Consider the following 27,970-nt stretch of genomic DNA (forward strand, 5'->3'; position numbering starts at 1 on the left):
TTGCTGTCCGCCGCCTGTCTCGTAGAACTTGGACCAGCTGGGTCTCCCAGCCTGGAGTCCACAAGCCCTGAGAATCTCCTCAAAGCCACTGACCCCCTGTTGGGAGTGGGGGTGGATAGGGATGCCTTCCTCCTGTCCCTTCATCTCCCAGAGAGGGGGTTTCCCAGCCAGGGATGGGTTCCCCCACCCTTCCCAAGACACCCTGGTGCATCTCACCTGAGGATGAGCCCAACCCCCAGCGGGGCACATGACAACATCTGTGGACATTAGTGGTCATCATGACCTTGGGGGGGTATGCCTGGCGTCACGCGAGTGGGGGCCAGGGATGTCACTCGGCCCCCCCCCCCCCACTGCCCGGGACGCCCCCACAGAGAGTGATGGGTCCCAGTGCCTGGAGGGGAAAGGGTAGTCGACAGCAATCGCTCGGCTGGCTTCTCATCCGCCCTCTTCGTGCCTGGGGGCTCTCACGACAGCTTCGCTCACCCTGTCCCTCCAGCATAAGTGTCCCAGAAGGTGCCGACCTGTCTGCTTTCCTTACCCAAAGAATTATCCTCGCCCCAAAAAGTGCCTCCAAAACTCCAGCTGGGTCTGACTTGTTTCCCCGAGGGGCCCCGCCATCTCCATCCAAGAGGTTCCCAGCAGCACCCCGGCTTCACCCCCAGCCCCTCCACAGCGGGCCCCTGGGAGCTTACAGAACGCCGACCTGATTATACGGCCCCGCCCCCGGGCTGCCCCCCCCCCCCCCCGCCCCCGGGCTGACTCCCCTCCCACCCCGCCCCCGGGTTTGCTCCACTCCCACCCCGTCCCCAGGCTGGCCCCGCCCCCGGGCTGGCCCACTTCCCGTAGGCTCTCTGCCGGCCTGGTTTCCACCTGGCCTCGCCCCTCACCTCCGAGTCTCTGCACATGCTGCACACACACACACACACACACACACACACACGCTGTTTCGCCCCTCACCTCCGAGTCTCTGCACATGCTGCACACACACACACACACACACACACACACACACACACGCTGTTTCTCCTTGTCAGCTCTCAGTTTACCGTCCCCTCCTCTGGGACTGTGGTGTTTGCTCAGCACCTTAGGGTGGGCAATGTGTCGTCATGCACCAGGAATTATCCGTGGGTCAAAGGCAAGCACCCCAAAGAGCTATGTGCGCCACTATATTCCCCAACCCATTGTACGTGGGCAGCGTCTTGGGATGATTCTGTCCAAAGGGCTGGCAGTAAAAGAGACCCAGGCAGCTCTGGGGCCAGAGCACCAAGGGCCTGTGTGACTTCCTCGCCCCTGCGATGTTGGACCCTGAAGGTACATGTTGTGATGGCAGAAACTCCACCATCCTGGAGCCCCGAGTGTCTGCCGGGAGCCGAGCCCCACCAGGCAGGTGGACACAGGTGAGGGATCGGTGTCTGGTGTGTTCAGCCACTGAGGTCCGCGGGCGGCTGGTGACGTGGGTCACTTAAGCCATGCTGCCCTGTACCACACCTGCCGCTTGCGGCCAACCCGGCGCTAGTTCACGCAGGACGAACTCCGTCGTCGTCCAGAAAAGGCACAGGAGGCTGACAGAAGGAAAGCCACTTACCCACAGCTACACAGCCCTCCCGCAGTAACGGTGCCCAAGAAAAGCAACGGTCCTGGTTCTCCAGCCCAGGACAGAAAGGCAGTTGCAATAAATACATTTATTTCCCCAAAGTCCACCTGCCCGTCCAGCCCCATGTCCAGCAAGGGAAGATGGGAGGGAGTCAGCCAGAGGGCAGACGAGACTGAGCACTCACAGGTATGAACGGAGAGGGGGGTGTCGGGGTCTCTGTCCGGGATGCCCCTCCCCTAGGAGCCGGGCCAAGGGTGCAGGAAGATGGGGGTTCTCAGTAGACCACCTCGTACACGGTGGCCTTCTTGTCCCCTGAGCCTGTCACAATGTACTTATTATTTCCGGAGATGTCACAGCTCAGCACGGAGGATGATTCCTTGGACTATGGACGGGGATGGGGGGAGGGAGAGAAGGGGGAGGTGAGACAGGGCCTTGCACCACGTTCAGAGGGAAGAGGCAGGGCGACTGGGGGAGTGCCTGCCCCCAAGGATGAGCCTGTGATCAAGGCTGGGGCCGAGACAGGACTCGGGATAGGGGAGCACGCAGTGGGGGGCCAGGACTCTCCCAGTCGGGGGGGCACACGATGGGGGGAAGGACGGTGACACACTTTTCCAGAGGAAGGTCTGCTGGAATCAAGCCTCTGGACAGTGACAGTGCCCCTGGGAAGGGCGGGACCTCTGTGCTCCTGACACCAAGAGGAACGGAACTGAAGCCCTGCCCTTTCGTAAGCAGCTCAGAGTGTGCCACAGGCCTGAGGCCACACAGCACAGCGGAGGGCTGACTAAGGCTACCGCACAACGACCTACAGCAGCAAATCTTTCCTGTAAAGGGCCCAGCGAGAAGTTCTCCGGCTTTGCCAAAGGCCCAGATAAGTCTCAAGCCAACAAGTCCAGAGGCCAAATAGATCTATGTCACATGATTCTCCTTCTGTTTTCCTGCCCTTAAAAAATGTAGACATCCCCCCATGCCCACTAGGATGACTATGACCAAAAAACACACAGTAAGAAGTGTCGGTGAGGATGGGGAGACTTTTGAACCCGCGTGCGCTGCCGGTGGGGTGGAGAATTGGGAAAACAGTCTGGTAGTCTGTCCCAAGGTTACACAGTTATCAGCAATTCCACTCCGAGACATCTGCCCAAGAGAGATGAACACGTGCCCACAGCAGCAGGATTCACAGCGGCCAAAACGTGGAAGCAACCCACGTTTCCATCGACAGGTAGATGGGTCAGCACAATGCAGCCCATCTACACTAGAGGACATGATCCAGCCTTAGAAAGGAAGGGACCCTGACGCCTGCCACGACGCGGAGGGACCCCGAGGACACCGGGCTCAGTGAGAGGAGCCAGACCCGGAAGGACACATCCTGCAGGAGGACCCCACTCCCAGGAGGTCCCCAGAGGAGTCCCGTCCACAGAGACAGAGAGGAGACGGTGGGAGCCGGGGCTAGGGCAGGGGGTGGGGAATCCGCGCTTCGTGGGGAGAGAGTCTCCCTGTGGGGAGATGGAAAGTTCTGGAGATGGAGGGTGGGGGTGGCTGCAGGACAGGGTGAGTGTGCCTCATGCCACTGAACGGTATACTTAAAAATGGCTAAGATGGTAAATTTTATATGTTTTTAAAAGTTAAATACACACACACACACACACACAGAACCCAGGCTGCAGGCAGATACAGCCTTCGGGCCACAGTGTGCAGACCCTGCTTTTGTAGCTTGCTGGCTGGGGTGGGGGGGGGCACTTGGAGGACCCCGGGGAAGTTCCACGATTTACCCACCAGTGCAGCCACCCTGGGGCCCCTGGACGCACGGCGTCCCGCCCTGCCCCGCCGTACCTGGAAAATGCTGGCTCCATACGGTGTCCTCCAGGCATTGAGCAGGTTGTCTTTCCCGGTGCTCACAAACCAGCGCCCTGGGGAGGGGGGGCAGGGGAGTTCTAGGAGGGAGGAACTGAAGATGGGGTGGGGGGGTGGCCTCTCCCTTCCTGGCACCTCTGCTCTCACAAGGGAAACACTGGGCCCGAGGGGGCTCCATCTGGACTTCGAGAAGGGGGAGTCCCCAGGAGAGGGCTGCCAGATAAAATCTGGGATGTCCGGTTACCTTTGAATCTCAGAAAAACCACAAGTCACTTTTAGTACAGATGCACCATGACTGTTTCATGATTTATTATTAATTTTTAGTATATGGGTGTGTCCCGTGCAATACTTGGGACATACTTATACTAAAAATTGTTGGGGTCTTTTTTTTTTAAGTGTTAGTATATCTCATGCACTATTTGGGATATATTTGCATGAACAAATGAGTGGCTTTTAGTGTAAGTATGTCCCAATGCGATACTTGGGAAAAACTTACACTAACAAAGGATCTGCTAAGATTCAAATTCCACCGGGCATGCCGTATTCTGTCGTGTGGGCTGTTTGTGGTGTGCTGTGTTTTGGCAGCCCCATCCCAGCGCCCTGGAGCCCTGCCCAGCCCGAAGACCCACCGCAGGAGGCGAATTTGAGGGCGAGCACACAGCTCTCATGAAGGTGCAGCTGGTATTTCTCGGGCTTGCGGACGTGCAGAACCTCCACATTGCTGCTCTCCATGCCGACCGCCAGCCAGTCCTGGTTGGGGCAGTGGCCCAGGGAGAAGATCTGGGGGGTGCAGAGGGAAGAGGGGAGATCAGAACCCCGTTCAGAGGATGCTTGGCGGGGGGGGGTGGAGGGGAGAGGCCCAGCGTTCTCCCCGCGGCAGCCCAGCACGAATAGGCAGCTGGCCCAGGGCCTGGAACACAGCAGGCAACTGCATGTCGAATCATTAATATTAATCAGAATTACACGGAACCCTGGGGCCTCACATCCATTATCCGCTCTGAACGCACAACAGCTCTGGGAGGGAGGGAAGCAGGGAGAGCGTGAAGCTGGGTGAGGACAGTCACACACACACACACACACACACACACACACACCCCGTGAGCAGATGGTGGAAGGCAAGCTGAGACCCTGGCTCACTCAAGGTCACGGATCCGTGAAGGATCGGGCCTTCGGACTCCCAGCGTGGAGCTCTCCCCGCTTGCCAACGCCTCCTCTGACTTTGATCTGAAAGGGCTCAGTGGCCTCAGCGTGCCGTGCCCCAGCCCGAGGGAGGCACAGTTCCACCCGAAACTTCCCAAAGTCTTACTGCCAGGACACGTGTGGAAAGAACCATAAATTGAGAGCAGAGAGAAGACTGGGAGGTTTTACATGTTCTCCCCTTGGCCATACAGAAGTGTTCCCGTATAAAGACAGGGGGCCCAGCGGGATGGGAGATACTCACCATGGGATCCCCAGAGAAAAACCCATCTAAGTCTCAGGGACAAGGGACCGACAACTATATCCACCTGCACCCCTGACTTCCTTATCAAAGAAATTTTTAAGCTAAAGAGAAGGTAGAATAGAAAGAGCTTGGGAGTTAGCTACCCCCGGCTTCAAGGAAGGGGGCAAAATGGAGATGGGTTTTGAAGGATGAGTAGGTAGGAATTCGGCAATTTGGCAAAAGGAAGGGAAAAGCATGTCAGCTGGAGGGAACCATCAGTGGAGAGGTCTAGGGGTGTGGCAGGGCATGGTGTGTGTGAGAATAGAACACGGAGGCCTTAAATGTCAGGCCACAGAGCTCACACCCTGCCCCCAGAGCAGGGGGAAAGAGGATCTAGGTGACGCTGCTCAGCCCCAAGGAGCCCTCTGGTTCTGTACAGCCCCTTCACTACATCCTTCAGTCTGGACTCACACAGTGCCCTCAACAGAGACCTCTGTCCAACTCCCATGTCAACCTCTACCTGTCCCCCGAGATCACTGGCTCCCCTACGGTGGGTCCCAGGGGGTGGTCCGGAACTCTCAGTAGGGTCAAGAGATTGAAGGCCCGGAGGAGAAACGAAGGAACGGGGGAGTGGCTCAGCACAAGAATCTGGAAAAGCGATCTGAGGGTCTTAGTAGGCCACAGCTTACTATGAATCCGTTCCTTTGTGCTTCCCTATATCTGTCCCTGGAGAATTAAGGGGGGAAGGCCTGCGGACGGGTCCGAAGGACAGAAACGACCGGCAGACAGCAGGTACTTGGTCCCACTCAGCCCATGGAAGTGAGTGCCTTGGGTAGAGATTCCGGATTCCGGAACCTTCTATGGCTCTCCCAGCCGATCCACTGCCGCACCTGGGAGCTGAAGTCGTGCTGCTGCAGCTGGCGGCCCTCCCGCAGGTCCCAGCAGCGCACCGTGTTGTCCAGGCCCCCGGTCCAGAGCCGAGTGCCGTAGTCGGAAATGTCGATGCAGCTGGCACCGTCCGTGTGGCCCTGGAACTGCCTGCGGGGAGGAGGGCCCAGGCGACCGTCGCGGGGCGGGACTCTCCCACACCACTCCTCCGCCCCCCGCAGCCTACGAGCCGAGGGGGCGGCGGCCGCCCACCTGACCATGGTCTGGTTCTGCAGGTCCCAGACCACGATGTTGCCGTCGCTGCAGCAGGAAAAGCAGACCTTGGCGTCGGGGCTGACGGCCAGGGCGTAGCAGGCGGGGGCCGAGGAGGTCAGCTCCGCCTTGATGCGCGGGGTGGGCGCCGCCAGGTCCCAGATGGACAAGGTGCTGGCCTCGCCGCCCACGATCAGACTCCGGCCGTCGGGCAGCAGCTTGCAGGAACGAATGTAGTTGTCGCGGTTCTGGGACGGAAGAGAAGCGAGGGCGTAGGGCCGGCCCTCCGGACCCGGCCCCCCAGCACCCGGCACCAGGTCGGGTCTCCGAGGCTGCGAGCCCCGCCCCCCGTCGGACAAGCCCCGCCCCCACCGGCCTCCAAGCCCCGCCCCCGCCCTCACCAGGCAGTCGAGCTGCGCCACCGGCGTCTTGGCGCCCGGCTGCCCCACGTCCCACACTTTCACGCAGCCCTTGCCGCCCGTGTACACATGCTGCGTGGAGCCGCTGATGGTGACCGCGCAGACCACCTCGCCGTGCGCCAGCGTGTGCAGCTGCCGCGCGTGCCGCGGGATGCCGGCGCCCACCAGCGCGTCCGAGGGGAAGGGCACCGGCTGCATCTGCCCGTCGGCAGACACGTGGAAGGAGTAGGCCCTGCGCCGGAGGAGCAGGAGGAGGGCCGTGACGCGCGGGGAGGGGACCGCCCTGGAGGTGGCGGCCCGCCCGCCGCGCCCTCGCCCCCTCTTCCCGGGGGGCAGGGAGGTGCCTTCCCCGGCCCGGTGCCCCCATGCGTTTGGGGAAGGAACCCCATGATCACAGGTGACCGGGCAGTCAGCGTGGTACAAAAGAGGAGGGGGGTCCTAGCCCTAGCGCGGCGCCCCGCCCGCTGCCTGGTAAGCAAGCCCTGAGTAAATGCTGAGTAGAGAGGATGCATCCAGGGAGATGCCATGCCGGGAGAGCTCCGGAGAATGGGACCCAGTAGTAACAGCAGCCACATGTGGCCGATTAAATTTAAACACATTTACAACTTCAGTTCCTCAGTGGCAAAAGCCACAGGCGGCCGATGGCGATGGCAATCCCTGGACAGCTGTAGGTCCAGAACATTCCCCATCGTGGCAGAAAATTCCTGGGTACTTGAGGCTGGGTCCATCTCTGGGTCCCTTGCACTGTAGGGTGTGCAGCAGTATCCCTGGCCCCCACCCACTAGGGGCCAGATGTGGGTGTGACAACCAAAAATATCACCAGACATGCCAAATGTCCTGGGGTGGGGGTGGGGAAGGCAAAATACCCCTCCTCCCCCCTCGTTGAGAAAGCAGTGGTCTACATTTTTGCTTGTTACACACCTCTCTCTCCAGAGAGCTCCTCAAAGAGACCCTCTGGAAAGGCAGCAGGGAACCCCAGCCCCCACCCCACAACGTAAGCACCTGACAGGAGGCAGGGAGCCCCGAGCCAATACTCACGGCTTTCCGCCAGGGATAGTGGGCAGGGAGGAGGAGATGGATGACCCTCGGAGATGAGGATGACACTCGAATGCCATCTGTCAAAAATGCCAGAGGGGGTGTCACAGGGCAGGTGACTCAAGCCCACCTGCGCCTTCCCCCAGGCACATCTGCCATATTTCTCTGTTTCTCAGAGGATCCCCGGTCTGTCCATCAGCCCCTCCCCAAGAGCCCGGAGATGCCCAGTCCTCCACCCACACTGCAGGTAGGAGAGCAGAGGTTTTCACTTGGGGGACCCCGAAGTCTCTGCCCAGGGAATCCTAGAATCCCAGAGTCGGAAGGACCCTGAACAGCCTTTCTGACTTGGTCTAGAGCAAGAGTTGGCAAACTATGGCCCCCTGCTCGTTTTTGTAAATAAAGTTTTATTAGTACCCAGCCACACCGGTTCATTTATACGTTGTCTATGCTGGCTTGGAGCTATGAAGGCAGAGGTCCAACTGGCTCAAAGCCAAAAGTAGTTACTGCCTGGCCTCCTGCAGAAAATATTTGCTGACCTCTTTTCTACAACGTCACTCACCAGTGCCCACCCAGCCTGGGGTCTGGCATGTCCCCAGTGACAGCATTTTCTTCCCTCTGGAGGCACCCTGGTCCACTTCAGGGCAGCTCACTCTATCAGCCATCTGTCCCCGCACTGCCCTCTGGGGCCCACACAGCCCCTGTCTGCTCCCTCTGGCCCAGCTCAGGGGTCTCATGCCCCACTCCTTCACCTCCTTCTCATGAGACCTCACTTCCAGTCCTCTCCCTAGGCTAGTCCTTCGTCTGCAGTCTACTACAATCGTTGCAGTCCCTTAAAACTCAGGGCTACCAACTGGACGCCCTCTGCCGGGAGGCTGAATGGGACTCTCAGCCCCATGGCTGGGACTCTCTGCTCCTTACAATGCAACAGACTCACTATGTATGGCTTCTTCCAGTTATAGGTGCTTATTTGCATTATGCTTGTGGGCTACTGAGACCTTCAGATCATCTTCCCACAGGCACATGCACTTGCCAAGCCGGGTTCCCATCCCTTTCCCTTGTCTTTCCTTCTGTAAGTGGTTTCTCTTCCCGGCCCCCAGCCCCTGTGCCCTGCTGGTGCCCCCACGCCGAGGACTCACCATGGGGGACCGTCCATACACTACAGAGCCGCTGACCTGGGGGGACAGGTGGAGGCTAACGTAGGAGCTGGGCACAGAGAGGTCCCCATTAAGGGCGCTGTGGGAGCTCAGGCTGAAGGATGTGGTGAAGGGACTGGACAGTGTCAGGGGGCTCCTCAGGGCTGAGTGAGAAGAGACAAAGATAGGTCTTCAGACACCTTGGACCCAGATCCAGCCTTCCACGGCCTTGGCTGGTCATTGGTGCTGCTATGGTCTGGTCCAGCATCCGCCACACCCTTTCAAGTTTCCAGATGTTTGAGAATAGTTCCCTCTGGCTGACATGGGTTCCCTTTCCTTCCTCAGCTGCTAAACTCCTACTCACCCTTCAAAACCTAGACCCAGTGTCCAGCAATATCTCAGGAACATCCCTGAGCCTCCTCACCACACCCCGAGCCTCTAACCTTACCCATTTTGGTTCCCTCCCTCTACCCTAGCCACGATCACACAGGGCTAGGAGTTTTGGGGTCTGGGTCTCCTTCCCCACCATCTGGGACCTCCTCAAGGGCAGGTTCCAAGGGCTGATTTCTTCTTGGGACCCCAGGACCAGCACAGGGGCCATAAGACAGAAAAGGAGAACATGTCATCTCCACATTAGTGATGGGGAACCTGAAGCTCAGAAAGGTTGAGTCACTTGCCCAAGGTCACACAGCTGATGAGTATCCAAGGCTGGCCTCAACCCCAAGGCTGTCTGACTCCAAAGCCTGTCTGCTTCAGTGCCTGTCCCAGTGCACTAGGCTAAAGCTCTTGAGTAAATCATTTCTCCTCTGGGCCTCAGTTTCCCCACCTGTCAAGCCAAGACGGTGAGGAGACCAAAGCCCAGAGTGAGTCAGCACTGGGCTCAGAGTCATGGACAGGGCCAAGGCCATGACAGACCTGGATTCAAACCTCCTGCTTTCCCCACTCCCTACCATTTTCTAGCACCCACCCCCCCACCCCCACCAAGAGACCTGTTCTGACAGGCCCCAGCAGACACTCACCAACACTGTCCGTGCAAGGTGCTGGCTTGGCAGCAAGCTGGCGGAGGTGACCGGCTGAGCTGGGCCCAGGGGTGGACGCCTCCTGGGGCGGGGAGGAGTCGCAGGACTTGGGGGCAGGAGTGCTGGCGGGAAGGTCGCTCTGGGGAGAAACGTCAGGACTGATCACCCCCTGGCACCTGGCACCTGGCAGCCCATGAACTGGTGAGAAACTAGGTGGGAGAAGGGAGCAGGTACATCCATGCTAGGCCAGGGCTCGGGGGAGGTGCCCGCACACCAAGCAGCGCCCCTCTGCCGTTTCGGGGGCGTGCCCTCCCCCCCCCCCACCCCGTGATCCCCTGAGCATGGGGACAGGCGAGGATCTGCACACGGGGAGGGCCAGGCGGGTGCCTGAGCAGGAGGGAGCACAGCAGGGCAGGACCGTGCGTGAGTACAGTAAGGCGCGCGGTGCCGCGGGCCGGTAGACGGGCCTCGCGCAGGAGCACGCCTGCAGGGAGTGGGCTTGCAAGAGACCCGTCGGAAGTCGGGGGGCCGAGGAATGGGAAACTCGTGGGGGGGGGAGCACGCGGTGCCCGCCACACGCGCACGCCCACGAGGGGGAGTGGGAGGCGACCACGTGGGACAGGGAGGCCTTGGGGGCGCTTCCCTGGGAGAACAGAGCTGCCCCTCCCCCTCTGGTCTCCTGAAGCGGTGGAGGTCACCAAGATGCCGCGGGAGCCCCAGCCTCTGCGGTTGCCATGGCAACCTGCTGGGAGGGGAGGCCTGGAAACCGACGCACTCTCCGAGTAAGTGCAGGGCAGGGGTCTGGGGAAGGTTTCGGGGAGGGAGGGGCGAGACCAACGGAGCTCAACTGTGAACGCCCCGGGGGGGGGGGGGGGCGGGACAAGCTCTTCGGGGGTCCCTACACCTGGCACTGAGAAAGTTGTTCCCATAGTAATCCTCTTGCCTTTCGGGGACAGGGATGACAGCTCAGGTGGGGCTGGTGCATCCCCAGCGCCTCTCAAAGGCTTTAACACTTGCGGGGCTGGAGTGGGCCTGGCCTCGAGAGAGCCTGCATCCTACAGCTCCCTGTGTTCATCTCCAAGGGGCTTCCTGTTTCTTGCAAGAGATGCTTGGTTTCTCCACCAGATGGTGAGTGGTCTTTTCTTATGTATTTAGGTTCCCCAGAGCCAGTCCACTTGGGAAAAATGCTTGGATAGAGTAGAGGCGGTGTTTAGGAAGGTGGCAAAGAATCAGAGCCCGGCTGGTTTCCCCCACTCCACCCCTAATGTGGTTGCACCTGTTTCCGGGTCCCCAGGATGAATAAAGTGAGTTTCAAGGCCTCCCCTACTCCTTACCAGGACAAGCTCCTTGGCTCTGGGGAGTGGGGAGCCGAGGCTGGAGGCCAAGGAGGCCGGACTGTCCACAAGGTCCCGACGGGCAGGGACGCAGATGGGTGCCTTTCCACATGGCGTGGTAGCTGGGCTGGGGGGCTCTGAGGGTTGGTCCTGGGTTTGAGGAGGTGACATTAAGTGGAGATGAAGTGGGCGAAGAAGGAGAGCCTCTCTCTATACCCCTCCCAAACCCCATCCCACACTCCAGACCGGGCACCTACGATCCACCTTGGAAGGATTATGAACCCCCTGCCTCCATGCCTTACTTTACTTATCTATACAATGGGATTGACAGTACCTACCCCATAAGCACACATAGCAACAACTACGTAAGGGCTTGCTTTTGTTGTCCCCCATTGAACAGATGGGGAAAAGTGAGACCAGGGAAGGCGGCATAGTCCCCCAGTCACACAGTGAGCCAGGGCTTGAAGCCACTTCTGCTGCCCATCCCGTGTCCTCTGGGCCTCAGTTTCCCCACCTGCGCTACAGAGAGGAGGTCGGCTTGAGGTGTCCCCCTATCCCCTACTCCCATGCCACCCTCATCCCAGCCATCAGTGGAGAGGGGGCCAGGACCCCCTTCCCTCTGGGCCCCCCAACACTCTGGAAAACCTACCGCTCACTGCGCCCAGACCTGAGTCCCGGAAGTCAGAGGCCGGACCCCGACTCACCTCGTCCACCACCAGGTTGTAATCGCTCTTGTCTTCGTCACTCTCCTGGGGGGACACGGGGGAGAGAGCTTACCCTGGCCATGCCCCTGCCTCCACGTCCCCTTATTCATCCTGAGGAGGTGGGGCATACACGGGGCCAGCCCCAGTCTGATCAGGATTCTGGGGCTCCAGAGGCCCCTTGGCTTGGTTCAGAAAGAAGGCTGCCATTCGCTCAGGTGCAAAGGGGGGTTTGGGAGGGTGGGGGGGTCCCTCATGGAGGAAAATGAGGGGGATGGGGCTGAGTACCCAAGACTTGCTGTGGGGCCGGCCCTGAGTGCCTCCCAGCCCTCCCTGGGTCTCAGTTTCCTGCTCTGTGCAGTGAGAGGACAGCCAGAGACCAGGAGTCATCCAGACCTCCCTCCTGGCTCTGACTCCACAATCAACCTCTCAGGATTGTCCGTCTCATCTACCCGCCTGCCCACCCCCATCCCCATGGCCTAGCAGAGAACTCATCCCTGCCTTAGCCTCCTGGCCTTCAGCCTTGCCCCCTCCAAGTAGTCCTCCAAGCTTGCCCCAGAGGGATTTTCTTAACACCTGTCCGCACATCTGTTCTGCCTCCTTCTGTGGCTCCCCACCACCCTTGGGAGAAACAATGTTGTCTGGGGCTGCCCTCTGGTCTAGCTGAAAAGCAAGGGAAGACCAAAGCCTGCAGCCCAAAGGCCACATCTTCCCAGCAGGGGGGCGTTTCTTTGACCCCCCCATCCCCAATTTTCCTCTTTAAAACAAAATGAGTTGCTGACACGTATAGAACAGCTGTTATGATTGTTGAAGACTAAAAGCATCTCTGAGAAACAGAAGGATTGGCCGATACTGGGCCTGCCAGGAGGCTGGGATCAGGTTAAGGCTGTTCCTGTGGATGAGACAGGTGCTTCCCCACCAGCCACAGTCCCAGCCCCCCCTTTCAGCCTGGCCCCTGGGGTGCCAGAGGCAGAAACTACAGGTACAGTGCTCCTCCAGTGAGGGAAGGGGTCCCGGCCCTGGAGGAGGGGAAATTCTAGACGGCTGAGCCACAGCCAGGAGGTGGGAAAATGAATGCTTGGTCCAGAAGCTACAGAAACAGAGCAACTAGAGCTGGGCCTGGCCCCACAGGGGCTCTTCTGGTTGCTCAGTGCTCCCTGGGCAATGGGGAGCTATGGAAGGCTGTAGAGTGAGAGTCACGGCCAGAGCTGGGCTCTGGAAGGCTCTGAGGAGCAGGGCTGGGGGCCCACCCCAGTCTTCTGCTTGCCCCCCACTTACATAAGGTCCTGACAGATCCTTGTCCTCAGCTCGCTGCTTCCCACTGCCCCCCAGGCCACCCGGTCGCTCCTCTTCCACCACACTCTCAGGGGGTGAGGGGGATGCGCTCTGCAGAGAGACAGGGGCCAGGTGGCACAAAGGGTCAGGGTCCTGGGGCCCCAGACTCCATCCTGGCCCAGCCAAGACTGAGGGTGCCCAACATGGTTATAGGATCTGTGCCTCAAGCTTCCCATATGGGAAATGGGACCTTCCAAAGGCCGACTCGATGCTAAGTCCTTGGCCTCACAGCAAGCTTGTGGGCAAGTGATGGTTAATCCCATTGTACAGACAGGGAAACTGAGCCTAAGGGAAGACAGGGCTGTACAGTGAATTAGGGGCCGAGACAGGACCCAAAACCAGCCCACACGTGCCAACAATATGACCTTTGAAGGTCAAAGACTGGGTGAGCAGGCCCAAAGACCCCCCCGCCCCCCAGCATCAACCTGCCTATGGGCCCTGAAGCAGTTTGCTCCTTCCCTGGGACTCAGTCTCCCCATCTGTACACAGGAGCTGCCCCACACAGTGATTTCTCAAACACTTCTGTTGTGGGATCAATTCTTCAACTGAGATTTTATCTCGAAGCCCAATGTGATGGGCAGATAAGAAATCCAGCCTGGAGAGCTGCCTGGCTATATGCAAACACACAAAGGAGGAAGCAAAGTCCCATTGGGCATGATGGGGCAGCTGGGAAAGAAAGCATGCTGCAGAAAGCGCAACCACAGAAGCAAAAACTTAAAAAAGAAAGTAGAAATCTTTAAAAAAAAAAAAAACCTGGGAGGTGGGGCGGGGCTCCTGGCTGGCTCAGTCAGCAGAGCGTGTGACTCCTGACCTCAGGGTGCTAAGTTCAAGCCCCACGTTCGGTGTAGAGATTCCTTAAAAATAAAATCTTAAAAAAAAAAAAAGATGGGGCGCCTGGGTGGCTCAGATGGTTGAGCGTCTGCCTTCAGCTCAGGTCATGATCTCAGGGTCCTGGGATCGAGCCCCGCGTCAGGCTCCCTGCTGGCCGGGAGCCCTGCTTCGCCCTCTCCCTCTACTGTTCCCCCTGCTTATGCTCTCTTGCTCTCTCTGTCAAATAAATAAATAAGATCTTAAAAAAAAAAAAAAAGGAAAGAAAGTTGAGATGTGACAGCATGGGAAGCTGGCCACAGTGTATCACCAAAGTAAAAAAGCAAGCAGGGAGAGGGGCAGTTGCCTTGGCATTTCTCTGAGACCTTGGGCAAGTCGCCTCACCTGTCTGCATCTGTGTTCTCACCCGTAAAATGGGGATGGGAACAGCACCCACCTCAGTGGCTGCTGGGAAGACCCAGCGAGCCATGGAACGCTTGGCCTAAGCCAGCGCCCGGGCCGCGGTGAGTGTTCACTGTTCTCTCTGGAGTCATCAGCCCATGTGTGTGCAGATACAGAAACCCAGGTGATATACCAGGGTCTCTCCCCTCAGCACTGCGGGCCCAGCACGGGGATGCTGGGGGGCTGAGCATCATCCCGGCCCCCACTCCCTCGATGCCAGGCGCTCGCGCAGCCACAGATGTCCCCACACATGGCCTGGTGTCCCCCTGGGGGCAGAATCTCTCATTTGACCACCACTCTTTCCTCGTATCAAGTGCGTCTGCACCACGGGGCAGCTCCTGTGTAGAATCTGTCTCTGTGTGTGGGGCATGCCAGACACCGGGGAGAAGTCTGGAAGGAGGCACTTCAAACTGACAACAGGAGTCATTTTAGGAAAGGGACTTGGATGGGGGGTGGGCAGTGGCTCAGGGCAAGAGCCAGGAGAGCCATGGTCCCTTTACTGGGTCGAACAGCGTCCCCCAAAGTTACGTGTCCAGCCAGAAGCTCAGAATAGGACCTTATCTGAAAATAGGGTCTTTGCAGAAGTAATTTGTTTCGATGAGGGCATACTGGATCGGGGTGGGACCTAGTGCAATAGGACTGGTGTCCTTAAAAGGGGAGGGACACACGAGACACACAGGGGAGAAGCCACGTGAGGATGGAGGTAGAGACGGAGTGATGCAGCCACGAGCCAAGGAGCCCCAAGGATGGCCAGATGCCACTAGAAGCTGAAAGAGCCAAGGAAGCATCCTTCCCTAGAAATGCTGGAGGGAGCTGCCCCGCTCACACCTCCATTTCAGATTTCTAGCCTCCAGAACCGGGAGACAATAAATTTGTGTTGTTATAAGCCATGCAGGGCGCACTAATTTGTTCTAGCAACCCCAGGAAACAAACACGGTCCCTTTTTTACAGGAAAAAGATCTACAGGGATCATTCTCGGTAGGAATTGTCTCGTATTAAACAAGTAAACAAACAGGGCCAGTCGGCAACTGGCAACATTTATCAAAAATGTAATCTCTGCCCCAAAAGAGGCATTTACAGGAGCGTATGCTGTGGACGTTCTCTTATCCGACCCAAAGGTGTTCCTGGGAAGATGTCCACCAGGGCGTTGTTTATCGCAGTGAGAAAGGGAGAAATGGTCTCCGACACATACTGTTAAACGAGCAAGACACAGAGCGGGGACAGAAACTGCTACCACTGGTCCACTTGTCCTTGAACGTATGCGAACATACCCACGTGCACGCGCACGCGCACGTGCACGCGCACGCGCACGCACCCAGAACAAAGCCGGCCGGTAGAACGCAGGGAAGCTGAGTCAACTCTGCGGGTTGCACCGTGTCGGGTTTCCTGCATTCGATACTCTATTTTATACAAGACTTTACCGTTGGGGGAGTCTGGTATAAGGGTGCCCGGGGCTTCTCTGTACTTTTCTTTGCAACCTCCAGTGCATTTATAATTGTCCCAAAACTAAACAATTTTTTAAAGAAATTACACGCAGGCCTCACAGACCATTTCTGTCGGGCAGCACTCTGATAGATAATATTGGATGGATGATGGATAGATACATTAATGAATGGAGGGCTGGGTAGAATGCATTCATTTATTCAACTGCAAAAAAAAAGCTCAAGCTGGAAAACTTTCGACAAATAAAACTCTAGCCTGATGGGCATCTCCCACAACCAAAAGGCTCCAGGCGACCCAGCTGAAAAACCGGATGTGGGTCTTGTTCTGAGGACCCTATCAGCTCAGAACCACCAGCTTCAGCCACATGCGAATAGCAAGCAAATATCACACAAGTTCCTGGATGCCCTTCAACTTACCCTGCTCAGGGCTCTCTCCACTGGAGGTTGGGGGTGAGGCAAAGGGAGAGAGAAGAAAAGATGAGGGTTTCATAGCCCATGGTGCCAGAGGGCGCACCCCTCCAGAGTTTCTAGAGCCCTCCCCCCAGCTCAGAACCTCCCTTCTCCTTCCAACACCCTTGCAAAGGAATGGGTTGTTCCTCCCCTGAACCATTCAGACAGATGCCCAGAGACGGGCAGTAAGTCGCCCAAGAACACACAGCCAGTGGGGAGTAAAGCTGACCCCCAGGGCCCTGCAGGCCCCATCATTCACGCCCTCACACTTCAGTGAGTTTGGTGCTCTGGACAGGGTGGCCTGCCAGTCCCCCCTCCCCACCCTCGTCCCCCTGGCCAGTGCCACCCTGTGCTGCCCGCTCACCTCTGGGTCCCTCGGCCTCCCCACCTGCCCGGTCTTCCTTGGTGGCCACAGCCAGCTGAGCCTGGGCGGCCAGTGCTCCAGACAGGGCCAGCAGCCCCGTGGCGCCGCTGCTCACCAGGCCAGCAGGGCGAGGGGTGAGGGGCACAGGGGGGGCATGGTGGGACAGTGGCTGGAGCTGCTGCTGCTGGAGAGAGGAGAGGTGGGCCAGGGCCAGGCTGCAGCCCAGCGGGGCCCCCGGCCCACGAGGCCGCCCAGAGCCAGCACAGGCTCTGGGCAGAGGGGGCACCCCAGAGTCTGCGGGGAGGCCAGAACCCAGGCCAGCTGCCCACCCGGCACCCCCAGCCAGCTTTAGCACCTACTGGGTGCCAGGGCCCTGGGGGCGGGGTTTCCCCAGGGCAGGGGAGTGGCAGGGGGGACTCACCCCGATGAGGCTGTTCAGCTCCCCCACGGTCACCTGCTTGGCCCGCTCCACGGCCTGCAGCACCTGCTGTTGATGCTGGGAGGTGGGGGTACGGGGAAGGGGGTGCTCGGGCTCCCCGTCTGCTGGCCGTCCCCATCCGCCCAGGCAGGGCCCTCTGAGGCCCCAGCCCCCCCTCCCCCCTCATCCTTGTCCCCAGCACTTGCTATTTCTCTTCTCTCTGTCCCTTTCCATTTTAAATCGTGAGACAAACACAAAGACAAAGAAACAAAGCATATACGGGGCAGTGAAAACTAGTAATTATAAATCAGGGTTCGATCGATCAGGATCTCCCTGGGCACTGTGGACATCGGGGCGGGTCGTTCTCTGGGGGCCGTCCTGGGGGCTGCGGGGGGCTGGGCAGCATCCCTGGCCCCCACCCACTCCATGCCAGGAGCACCGCCAGGCCTGATGACCACAGACATCCCAAACATTGCCCAGCGTGCCCTGGGGACACCATCGCCCCCAGCAAAGAACCACGGTCTAAATCAGCACCCAGCTAAACACCCCCGGGGTCAAAAAGTAGAAATTGGCAGCTTGGAGAAGCCTCAGTGCCTCTGCCCATCTATGGTCCTTCTTCCTGCCTCTCTCTGCCTCAGCAATGACAAAAGCTCCTCTACGCACGTTGTTGGATAGGGAAGCCACCGGCCACACGTGGCCACTGAGCACTTGAAATGTGGCCGGTGCAAGTGAAGAACGAAGGGTTTCATTTAATTTAAGACAAATGTCAGTAGAAACTTAATGTAATATATTTACATAGAAATACAGATGAATGTATATTTAAGGGACCACAAGTGGCTGGTGGCTCCCGTGGGAACGGACGACGTGCGGCTGTTATCCACACCCCTTGGGAGTTTGGGCTTGGGAATCCACACAGCTTGGGAATTGGGGCTGCATTCCCGCCGAGGACGTGTCAGATGCTACTGGGAAGCGCTGTGTGTGGCACACGCGTGTGTAAGTGTGTCAAGGCCGAGCGTTGGTAAATGTTCTCTGTAAAGGGTCACAGAGCGAATATTCTCGGCGTGGCAGGCCTGAAGTTCCCTGTGGCAGCTTTTCTACCTGCCACTTGACCAGGAATGCTGTCATAGAGGTCCGTACATGAATGGGCACGACGGCATACCCATAAAGCTTTATTTACAGAACAGGCAGAGGGTGGGATTTGGCCCTCGGGCTGTGGTTTGCTGACCCCTGGCCTCGAATGGAGTCGCTGGGCCACATGTGTGTGTCTTTATTTACTTCCTAGTCTTTTCATTCTTTCTTCCCATGTTGCCCTTCTCGCCGCGGCCACCTTGTCCCCACCCTCGGCTTCAGACACCATCTCTACAGTCTCAGTCCGGCCAGGACATCCCTCCGTCCCAAGCTTCCAGAAGATCTCAGCTTCAGTGGGGTCCAATGCAAGATGAGCATCTCTCCTGGTTTTGTTCCCCAACACAACTAGGGCCCCCCATTTAAACACCCTGCAATGGAACCTGCTCTCATGTCTCTTACGGACAGAATGCTCCAGACAGAAGCAGGGACAGCTGATGTCAAGGTCCTGAGGCTGGCCAGGTCCTTGGAGAATTCTTAACAAGAGCTAACTCTTTTTTTTTAAAGATTCAGGGAGGTGTTCATACTGCTTTATTATGTCATCTGCCCTGGTTCTACCTTTTTAAAATTATTATTGTGCTTACAGATACATAAGAGTTGCCATCATAACCATTTCTAAGTGCACAGCTCAGCGGCATGAGGCACACTCACCCTGTCATGTGACCACCCCCATCATCCGTCTCCAGAACTTTCCATCTCCCCAAACTGAGACCCGGTCCCCACAAAACACTGACTCCCCATCTCCTCCCTCAGCTCCTGGCTCCCACCCTCTCCTCTCTGTTTGTGCGGATGACGGGTCTCCTCTAGGGACCTCCTGCGAGAGGAACGGACAGCATTTGTCCTTTGGTGACTAGCTTACTTCACTAAGCACACAGAAGGGCTAACTTTTACTGGGTGCTTACTGAGCACCCAGTATCACCCCGGCGTGTATCCGCTTGTCTAAACATCACCGCAAAGGCACAGACAAGGCAAAGCAGCCAAGGGCACGTGGCCAGGACTCGGACCCAGGCAACCTGGTGGAGCCCCCGCTCCTCACCGTCAGCCACCTCCTCCTTCCATCCCTGAAGCCCCTGCTCCAGCCCGGTGCCCCTCAGGCCACCCAGCGGAACCAGTGCCCGCCACACTGAGCCGGCCCACCTCCCCCAACCCTCCAGCTCCCCTCTGCCCCAGCAGGCCCACTCACCTCCTGGGTCAGGAAGGGGATAATCTGAGCACAGATACCACTGAGGCGCTTCACAATCTCGGCCTGGCAGGAAACAATGGGGAGGAAGCTCGGAGGGGGGACCCTCCGTCCAGATCCTCAACTCCAGACACAATAAGCCTTGGCAAAGCCCGGGAGGTAGGGGGCTGTCACCAGCAGGTGCAAACGGGGGATGCTGCAGCCAGAGAGGCAGAGGCTCGGGGCAGACCGATGGGCTGCTGAGGAAGCGGTCTGCTGAGCGGATGCCCAGGGCAGCCGTGAGCCGGAAGGCAAGGACGGATCCACCAGCCGCCAGACACAATCAACAGATTCCCAGGAAGCAGCCACACAGACGCCCCACTCAGATGGGCTACTCAGAAGCTTGGGGGTCATCACAAACAAAGGAGTGGCCCTCACAGGCCATCTCTCCTGGGCACAGGTTCTCTCTGGCTCTCCTCTGCAACCTGGGCCACTGCCAGGCAGAGACCCCAGTGCACCACACTCTGGGGAAGGGCTTTGTGGTGGTGGACTCAAAAAGAAATAATATTTTGCTCTTTGTCCCCAGTTCCTGCCACAAGCCCCGAAAAATCGAGGGATTTCTCAGTGATGGCTAAGGGATGGGAGGGGGTGGCTTTTGCTGCTCTCAGTAAGCCCCTTTCGGCCATACTTGCGTTTATTAGAGGGATGGAGGTCGAGTTAATCACCAGTGGCCGATGATTTTGATGATTTAATCAAGCAGGCCTATGCAATGAAACCTCCATAAAAACCCCTTAGAGAGTTGGTGGAGAGCTTTGGGTGGGTCAAAGTATGGAGGTGCTGGGAGAGTGGCACACCCAGGGAGGCCACGGATGCTCGGCGCCCCCACCCATGCCTCCCCCTCCACCCCTCTTCCGTCTGGCTGTTCCCGAGCTCCATTCTTTCGAATAAGGAGGTAACCTAGTAAGTCAACTGTTCTCCTGAGTTTTGGGGACTGTTAAGGCAAATTATCAAACCCGAGGTGGGGATTATGGGAACCCTCAATTTATATACAGTTGGATGGTCAGAAGTTTGGGCCGGAGACCCAGACTTTTGTTTGGTATCTGAAACAGGGGCAGTCCAGTGGGGCTGAGCCCTGAAGCTGGGGTCTGCACTGACTCCAGGAAGACAAGTGTCAGAATCAGGCTGAACTGCAGAACATCTGCTGGTGTCGGAGTTGGAGAATCGGTCAGTGTTCAGAAACCCACATGTTTGGTGTCAGAAGAATGGAGAGTGGAGTGGAGACAATGTGGTTTTACTTGCAGGTTTCATTGGGGACAGGGTCTGGGCCAGGGGTGCCCCACAGAGGCCGAACAGAGGGAAGTGGGGTAGGGAAGGGGGCAGGTGTGGCATATCCAGCTTTGTGCGGGGTCAGCCTATGCTTTGCTTCTACCTGGGTTAGAGGGGTGCTAGGAGACTGGGCCCTAGCACCTGCCTGCCACCCTGTTCGACGGTCTATTTCATGCACCCACGGGACCACGCCCTACTCCAGGCAGATCAGCCCCCTGCAGCCCACACCAGAGCCAGCAGAGCCCACACATACCCAGAAAGGCAACCCCAGGCCACCCACACTCTCAGCCCACCCGCCTCCTCTTCTCACCCACCAGGAAGCCCCACTGCCTTGTTTTAGGCTCCACCCATTGTGCTGATATTCTGAGGGACAGAATCTAAGAGTCCATCAACCTCACAATCTCACAATCTTTCAGGGCCCTTCTTATCTTTCAGAGAACCCTGAGGTCAGTGTCAGGTTCTCGGGGTTAATCTTTTCTTTTAAGGAGGTTCTGTGCCCAGCGCGGAGCCCAACGTGGGGTTGAACTCATGACCCTGAGATCAAGACCTGAGCTGAGAATCAAGAGTCAGATGCTTAACCGACTGAGCCACCGGGGAGCCCCATCTCGGGGTTGCTCTTGAACAACTGGAGTCAATTTCAGAACCTTCTGGTCTAACTTAGAACCTTGAATCCCACCCAGAAGCTGACAAGAGTCTCAGAGCATTGGGGCCCATCTCACATCCTTCAAAGCATCAAGAGAAGCTTGAGGTCCATCTCAGACCATCAGGATCCATCTCCAAACATCAGACTCTCTGGGCTGAAAGGGACCTCCAGGACTGTCTGGCCGGCCCCTCCCGGGGACAGGAGTCGCCTCCACTGCCTTCCTGCCCTGGCTGCCAGCCTCTGGGACAAGCCCTCCTTGACAGAGACACCTGGCTCCTGCCTACTTCTTGCCTCTCTGCTGGACCATGTCTCTGGAAGTGCAGAATTGTTTTCCTGTTGTGAGGCTGAAATCTGGCCCCCTGGTCCCAGAGATTTCGGGATGAGACCCCTGCTCCCTGGGTCTGCTTTGACCCAGACTGCTTGAGTGCTGGGTCTCTCTCACAGCCTCCAGACCCTCACCCTTCCTCCTGGACACTCTGACCCCCAACACACAGTTACCTGCTTGTGCATTTCAATGTTGAGCCCGTAGGACATCTCATAGTACTGCAAAGGAAAAGCCAATTGGGAACGTCTACTGGGCCAGTGGATGCTGGGTCTTCCAGGAGCCCCCAGGCTGGGGGAGTCACAGCAGGGCACAGAGCCTCACGGCCCCAGGGAAGCCCAGAGGAGGAAGCAGGGAGGGGGGCAGGAGGAGGTGCCCAGAGACCACGGCCCCTCAAACATGCCCATGGGAAGAGGGGACATTCTTGTCTCATTGTTTGCAAGAGTTGGGAGGGCCCTCATAAAGGCAGCCTGGAATCCCAACCAGCCCAGTTTACAGATAGGGAAAATGAGGCCCAGAGTGGCAGGGTGAGTGGGCTTTCACACCACTAGGCCTCTACTCACAGCTGAGTCCTCCTTCCCACTGCCCAGTCCTGGCAATAATGAGCCCCTCACCATGACATAATGTCGTTGCATTTCTGTCTTCTCACTGGCCAGCTTCTCACATTCCAGCTTGAGGCTGGGAAGGAGAGGGGGCACGCGGATCCCACTCAGCCCTGCCTCTACCGCCGCCCCACCCCCACCGCACCCCCCCACACCCCGAAAGACGAAAGACGCAGGGACACCCCATCTGGGCCACTTTCCAAAGTGACGGGTTTGGCTCCTTCCCCTCTCCCCACTTCCTTATCCTCGCCCCACCTCCTGGTCCCAGACCCTTCCTACCCCCTCTCAGACTCAAAGTGCCCCAGGACTGGGTGGTCCCCATCCACCTCACCTGCCTTCCACCTGGAAGCCCTTCCTCCCCCCCGGAGTGGGGGGCAGGCTCCCTCCTCCCGGCACCCTGGAGGCCCCGCCCCCGCCTGGCTGCGCCCCGGAGCCCCCAGCGGCCGGCCTCTCTCCCCGGGGCTCCCAGGTGAGCTCCCCGGCGAGCTCCCGGGTCCCCCGGGGCTGAGCGCCCCCGCCCCCCCCTCACCTGTGGTACTGAGCCTGAAGAAACTGGAATTCCTCTTTGATGCGGTCGCAGATCTCCAAGATCGAGAACTTGAAGGGCTGGCCGGACTGAAGCGGGGTCTGGGGGGGACGGCGGGGTCTGAGCTCCCGGACGCCCGCGCCCCCACCCCGCGCAGCCTGGGCCCCCCACTCACCGGGTGCCTCCCCTGGGGGTACATCCTGCCGATCCGGAAGCCCCCCGGGCCGCCGGAGCCCGACGATCCCGATGGGGGGCGGTGGGGGGTGGCGAGGCGGCGGCGGGGCTGGGGGTGGGGGGAGAGGCCGGGGGTGGGGGCCGCCCGCAGAAAGGAGGTGGGGGCGCGGCGGCGCGGGGCCGGGACCCCGGAGCGCCCGCGCCCCCCCCCGAGCGCGCGCGGGGGGCGGGGACGCGAGGGGCGCGGGCCTGGCGGGGGGCGCGCGGGGCCGGCGCGGAAGGTCGCGCGAGCCGCGGCCGGGTGTCGGCGGAGGCGCGGGCGGCGGGCCCCGCGCGGAGCCGCCTCCCTCCGGCGGGGCTCGCCCGGGAGCCGCGGGCAGAGCCGCCTTAAGGTGGCGCCGCCGCCCCCGGCCCGCCCACCCGGCCCGCCCGCTGCGCCCCCGCCGCCTCGGGCTGGCGCCCCCCCCTCCCCCCCGGGAACCCATCCCGCTCCCCGGGCCGGCGACCGGTGGGGAACCTGAGGCTCGCTCCCGGTTCACCCCCCACCCCCGCCTCGAACGTCGCCCCCTCCGTCCCGGAGGGCCCAAGAGAGAGAAGCAAGGAAGCTGAGAAATACCCAGGGGCCCACTGTGGGGAGCAGCGTGGTGGGGAGTGGGCAGTTCGGGGTCAGAAATGGCCTTTCTGAGGGAGCGCGCTAAGACTTAAGGATCTGGAGGAGGCCTTGGAAACCTGCCTCCCGGGGGACCGGGGAATAGCCCCGTGCGGACACCGGAGGAGGGAGGGACCGAGCCCTAGCCCTCTCGGGGTCTCAATATTCTCATCTGTAAAAAGGCAGAGGCAGGGGCCGTTTGTAAATGAGATGGTCCCTGGACAGCCCTCAGCCTGGCCCGGCACAGAGCAAACTCCCAGAGACTGGACTTGATGCTCCCCTTGCAGACTGAGCTGTCTCCCCTCTCAGACTGTGAGCTCCTAGAAGGCTGAGTTCCCACTGAGAATGGCCAACTGAGTCCCTGCCTTCAGACTGAGGTCTCTGAAGACACGGACTCCACTCCCTCCATAGACCACAGACATCCAGTGAGCATTTCTTACACTCCCCTGGGAGGTGGGACGTTCTCATTCCAATCTTGCCTATGAAAAACCTCAGGTCCTTTGCTAAGTCAATCAACAAGCATGTACTGAGCACCTCCCGTGGACCAGATACAGCTCTAGGCACTGGGGCGCAGCAGAGAACAAAATAGAGAGAGAGAGACCCTTGCCTTGTATTATTAATGCCTGCGTCTGTGTCAGGAGGTCAGGGAGCACAGTGTACGAAACCCTACTGAACTGAACAGTATCGCCTTCCAGCCAACAGATACTTACTGAACATCTATTACACGCCAGGCATCCTTCCACGTTCCAGGAATACAAGGGTGAGTGAAGGAGAACCGGATTCCTGCCTTCTCGGCACTCTGGGGACAAGACAAAATTACAGCTTGGTAATTATGCAACCATTTGCGTGTACAAAGGAGGAGTTTGGGGAGCAGTGATAGAGATCAATGAGAGGAACCTACTTATCTGGGGTGTCTGGGAGAGGCCTCTTTGTAGAGGTTTACCTAGGAGATGAGACCTGAAGGATGGGAGGGCAGGGAGAGAAAGAGAGATCCTGGGGACAAAGATATGAATGTGTGTGTGTACTGGAGCATTCAGTGGCTCCCCGTGGTCATCAAAATAAAATACAAACGCTTCCCTCTTCCCACAAGGCCCTGCACAAACCTCCCTCCCTGCCCTGCCCTCCCTGCTCCCAACTGCCTTTATCTTCACCCTCATCCCCTCTGCTTGGACACCCTGGCCTCTTAACTGTTTTCCCAACAGCCCAGATAGGGGTCTGCCTCAGGGCTTTTGCATTTACCGTTCCCTCTGTCTGGAATACTGTTCCATTGCTTCGCTTCCTCAAGTCTCAGCTCAGACGTCACCTCCTAAGAAAGGCCCCTCCTGGCCACCAGTTTAAGCAGGGCTCGCTAGTCCCACCTGCTTATTCTCAAAACGCTGTACCCTGTTCTCTCTCCTTCTAGCTTCCACCACTTTGTTTCCTTTTGTTTTGACACGATCATGTTCCTCTGTGGGTTGTTCTATTTGGTATCTGTCTCCCTCACTAGGCTGTGTGGGGACAGAGTCTGTCTCTTGCAGAGCCTGGCATACAGTAGGTGTTCAATAAATGAATAGGCAGTGCGTGCAGGAGAGGAGAAGAAACAGCTGATCCAGCTGAAGCCAGAAATCACTGGCCACACTCCTGCTGGGAACTTCTAAGAAACCAAGTTCCACCCGGTCTACAATGCCAGGAATTCCAAGCTGGGGGGGGGGGGGGATGTCTGTGAAGTCCTAATTCCAAAACCTTTCCAGGAAGTGCCATGCCTCCCCTGGATGTCCCCCAGGTTGCTAGATGGAGCACCTTTTCCCAGACCTGTTCCTCACCCTGCCAGGCCCCACAGTCCATCCTTCTCCCCCAAGACAGAGCATCAACCTAGCCTCTTCTCTCCCCTACACCTGCCAAGCAATCTTGCTTCCTATCCCCAGTGCCACCCCCCGCCAGGCCTGTGCCAGCTCTTCATCCTCTCCCCCCTGAGCTCAAGCCACCTGCCTCCCCCCATCCGAGCAGCTTTTACTCTTGTCACCGTCTGGGAGTCTGGCCCTCCCTCACTTAAAACCTTCCCATGGCTCCCTATGGCCCTGGGAACAAACCCCCAGATCCTCAGGCTAGCATCAGACCCCCGCACCACCTGGCCTGGCCTGACTTCACCTCCTTCCACCCGGTCCCACACTCTCGCTGCTCCAGCCGCACCAGTCACTGTTGTCACCTACTCTGCGTCCTCTCCCACCTCTGGGCTTTCGCTTGTGTGGTTATTACCTCTTCTTGGAATTCCCTCCTGCTCCTTTTCTGCCTGGAGAAAATCCATTTCTTCAAGGCCCAGCCCCAAAGCATCTCCCGCAGGCATCTCCTCCAAATGGTATCTCCCTCTACACACAGTGAGCACAGGCTGTTCAGGTAGGTATTTATTCTATAAGCCATCCTCATGCTGGAAGGCTGGGCTCCTAGACCGGGCCCAGCCCCAGGATGGGGGAGTGGGGGGCAGAATTAAGCACTCGCCCCCAGGCCCTGGGCCCAGGTAGTCAGCGCGTGGAGGGGGACAGGGACTCTGCCTGGTGAGTCCAGAGGAGGCTTCCTGGAGGAGGGGACCTTTACCCAACAGGCTTTAGATGTTTCCACCAGGCATATTCCATGGGGCCCGGTGGGGGGGGGGGCGGAGATACAGATTTGTGGATTGCCTGAGAAGCCACGAGATCCCCCCCCCCCCACCCCACACACGATGGTGTATGTGAGTTATGCCAGGAAGGAGAAGACGGTTTGCTCTGAGCACCGGCTTTGGGAGCAGCTTTGAGAGTTTGGGGAGACTCAGTTGAGAGCAGGCTTGAGATGAGAGACCTGTCGGGCAGCCTATGACTCCATACCTCATACCTCGCTGAAATGCCACATGCCGCAGGGGTGGGGGGTGGGGGGGGCGGGGGGCGGGTGAGTTACAGTCTGGGCAGTCTAGCACAAACTTCCCATTACCACCGAGAAGGCTTCACCCAGCCAACTCATCTGCCTGCCAGGGCTTCACGCCCCACGTGTCTAGGCCTCAGTTTCCCCACCTGCAGAATCCAGGAAGAAGCTGCAAAATGGGGGAAGGAGCTTAGCTTCTGATCTTTCTCCTCCCACTGTACAGAAAGGCTCAGCCCCGGTTCCTGGCTGGGTTTTTATGATGTGGGTTTTTTTTTTTTTTTTTTTTTAAAGGAAAAAGCTGAGAAGCAGCGCTGGGACCCCGGATTGCTCAGACCACCTTAAATCAGCCTCGCCGCCTCAGCTACTGTGGAAATTCCTTTCTCCGCGGTGGTTGGCTGGGTGCGCCAGCCAATCCTCTCGCGGCGCTCCCACATGGGTCCGTGACATCACAGTGGGCGCTGGCCAATGGAGATCCAGAAACCCGCATCCAATGGCAGGAGGCACTAGGATGGGCTGGGCCAATCAGAAGGCTGCCATGGGGGTATGGAGAGTGGGGGCCCCCCTCCCCGAGAGACGCTGAGAGCCTCGTGGACGCCAGAACTCAGTCTTGTTGAGGGGGTGCGGGGGGGTGGTCCAGTTCGATTAGTATCCGAAAACCCGGAGTAGCGAGCCTGGCAGGTCTCTCCTTAAAAGCAGGAGTCCCTTGTCCCACATACTACCTTGCAAAAGCTCGGCCAGCTGGCGGGCCGACTAGGCGCCTTTCGCCCTATTTCACAGATAGGTAAACCGAGGTAGACTTTAAATCACGCTGGACACTTCCCACCCCCGGGAATCCCCGGGAAGAGCTGAGACTCTCACCCGGGACTGGAGGCCCCTAGCACGCGTCAGTTTTTGTCCCTCAGGTCAGATGGGGGAGGGATAAAACGACGTGTAGGCGGAGGGGAGGGAGTTGCGCTTTCCCGTGCCTCAGTTTCTCCGAACGCAAACGCGAGAGGAGAGGGAGCGGGCTTCTCGGAAAGACTACGATCCCCAGAAGCTCTCGCGCGGCGCCCGGCACGGCTGTCAATCAAAGTAACGTGGGTCCCTCTCCGGGCCCGCGCTCCCCCGCCCGCCGCCTCTCTCCCGCCCGCTCCCGCTCCCTCCCCGCCGGCTCCGGGCCCGGCGCGGTATAATTACAGCCCATTGATCCGACCCGGGCCGGGAAAGCGGCTCCCTCGGGGAGGCCAAGCCTTTGGCTTCCGACTTCGCCAACCTCTGCCTACGGCCCCCCCCCGCCCCCAGCCGAGCTGCTGGGCCACCAGCCAGGCCTGTCCCCTCCTGCCGGCCAGGGCTCTCCGGTGACCTCTGAGCCTCTGTTCCTGCCAAGGTTGGCGGCGAGCCCCCGTCAGAAGAGTCACACACGTTTTCTTCCACCTGGGAACATGGGGAGCCCTCCCGGGGTTCTAGCGCGCCCCCCCCCCCCCCCCGTGACCTTAAGACTCTTGCGGGCTTCTCTCTGGGCCTCAGTTTACTCACCTGTGTGGTGAGATGGTTTGGACAAGACTTGTTCGTGAAACCAATGCTCTCGGCTGTCCCGTCTGTGAGCAGCCAGGCTAGGCCATGCCGGGGATTCAAGGAGGGGTTCCCAAGTTTGGAAAAGCAGGGGAGACCAA

At 58.7% G+C, this 27,970-nt stretch overlaps 1 protein-coding gene across 5 annotated transcripts; it reads right to left on the bottom strand.

The window, feature by feature from the left end:
* Positions 1–1,668: 1,668 nt before the first annotated feature.
* On the bottom strand, positions 1,669–27,946 carry TLE2 (TLE family member 2, transcriptional corepressor). 5 transcript variants are annotated; one of them, XM_027583530.1, is made up of 22 exons: positions 25,683–25,721; positions 24,349–24,440; positions 24,158–24,246; positions 22,628–22,725; positions 22,111–22,174; positions 21,673–21,717; positions 19,230–19,292; positions 16,925–16,999; positions 16,504–16,687; positions 16,107–16,126; positions 12,922–13,029; positions 11,647–11,691; positions 10,943–11,092; positions 9,609–9,747; positions 8,593–8,753; positions 7,460–7,536; positions 6,404–6,653; positions 6,003–6,250; positions 5,753–5,900; positions 4,072–4,222; positions 3,422–3,498; positions 1,669–1,976 (listed from the first exon to the last, which is right to left on the bottom strand). In XM_027583530.1, the coding sequence occupies exons 5-22, from the start codon at positions 22,129–22,131 to the stop codon at positions 1,869–1,871; spliced, it is 2,070 nt and encodes a 689-aa protein (XP_027439331.1). In that variant the 5' UTR covers positions 22,132–22,174; positions 22,628–22,725; positions 24,158–24,246; positions 24,349–24,440; positions 25,683–25,721; the 3' UTR covers positions 1,669–1,868. The 5 variants fall into 5 exon arrangements, 4 of the variants coding, with proteins under 4 accessions (XP_027439331.1, XP_027439332.1, XP_027439330.1 ...); XM_027583531.1 differs by lacking the exons at positions 24,349–24,440; positions 25,683–25,721 and adding an exon at positions 27,834–27,946; XM_027583529.1 differs by lacking the exons at positions 24,158–24,246; positions 24,349–24,440; positions 25,683–25,721 and adding an exon at positions 22,800–22,926 and having other exon boundaries at positions 16,504–16,684.
* Positions 27,947–27,970: the final 24 nt, after the last annotated feature.

This window comes from Zalophus californianus, chromosome 1 (genome assembly GCF_009762305.2).
Source record: "Zalophus californianus isolate mZalCal1 chromosome 1, mZalCal1.pri.v2, whole genome shotgun sequence".
Classification (NCBI taxonomy): Eukaryota; Metazoa; Chordata; class Mammalia; order Carnivora; family Otariidae; genus Zalophus; species Zalophus californianus.

Excerpts from the sequence above, each read along its gene's own strand:
- TLE2 (XM_027583528.1), bottom strand. The coding sequence starts at position 22,823 with ATGTACCCCCAGGGGAGGCACCCG. Across the intron at positions 11,093-11,646 it reads ACAACCTGGTGGTGGACGAG|GACCAACCCTCAGAGCCCCC; the intron begins GTGAGTCGGGGT and ends CCTCAAACCCAG. Across the intron at positions 5,901-6,002 it reads CAGAACCAGACCATGGTCAG|GCAGTTCCAGGGCCACACGG; the intron begins GTGGGCGGCCGC and ends TCCTCCCCGCAG.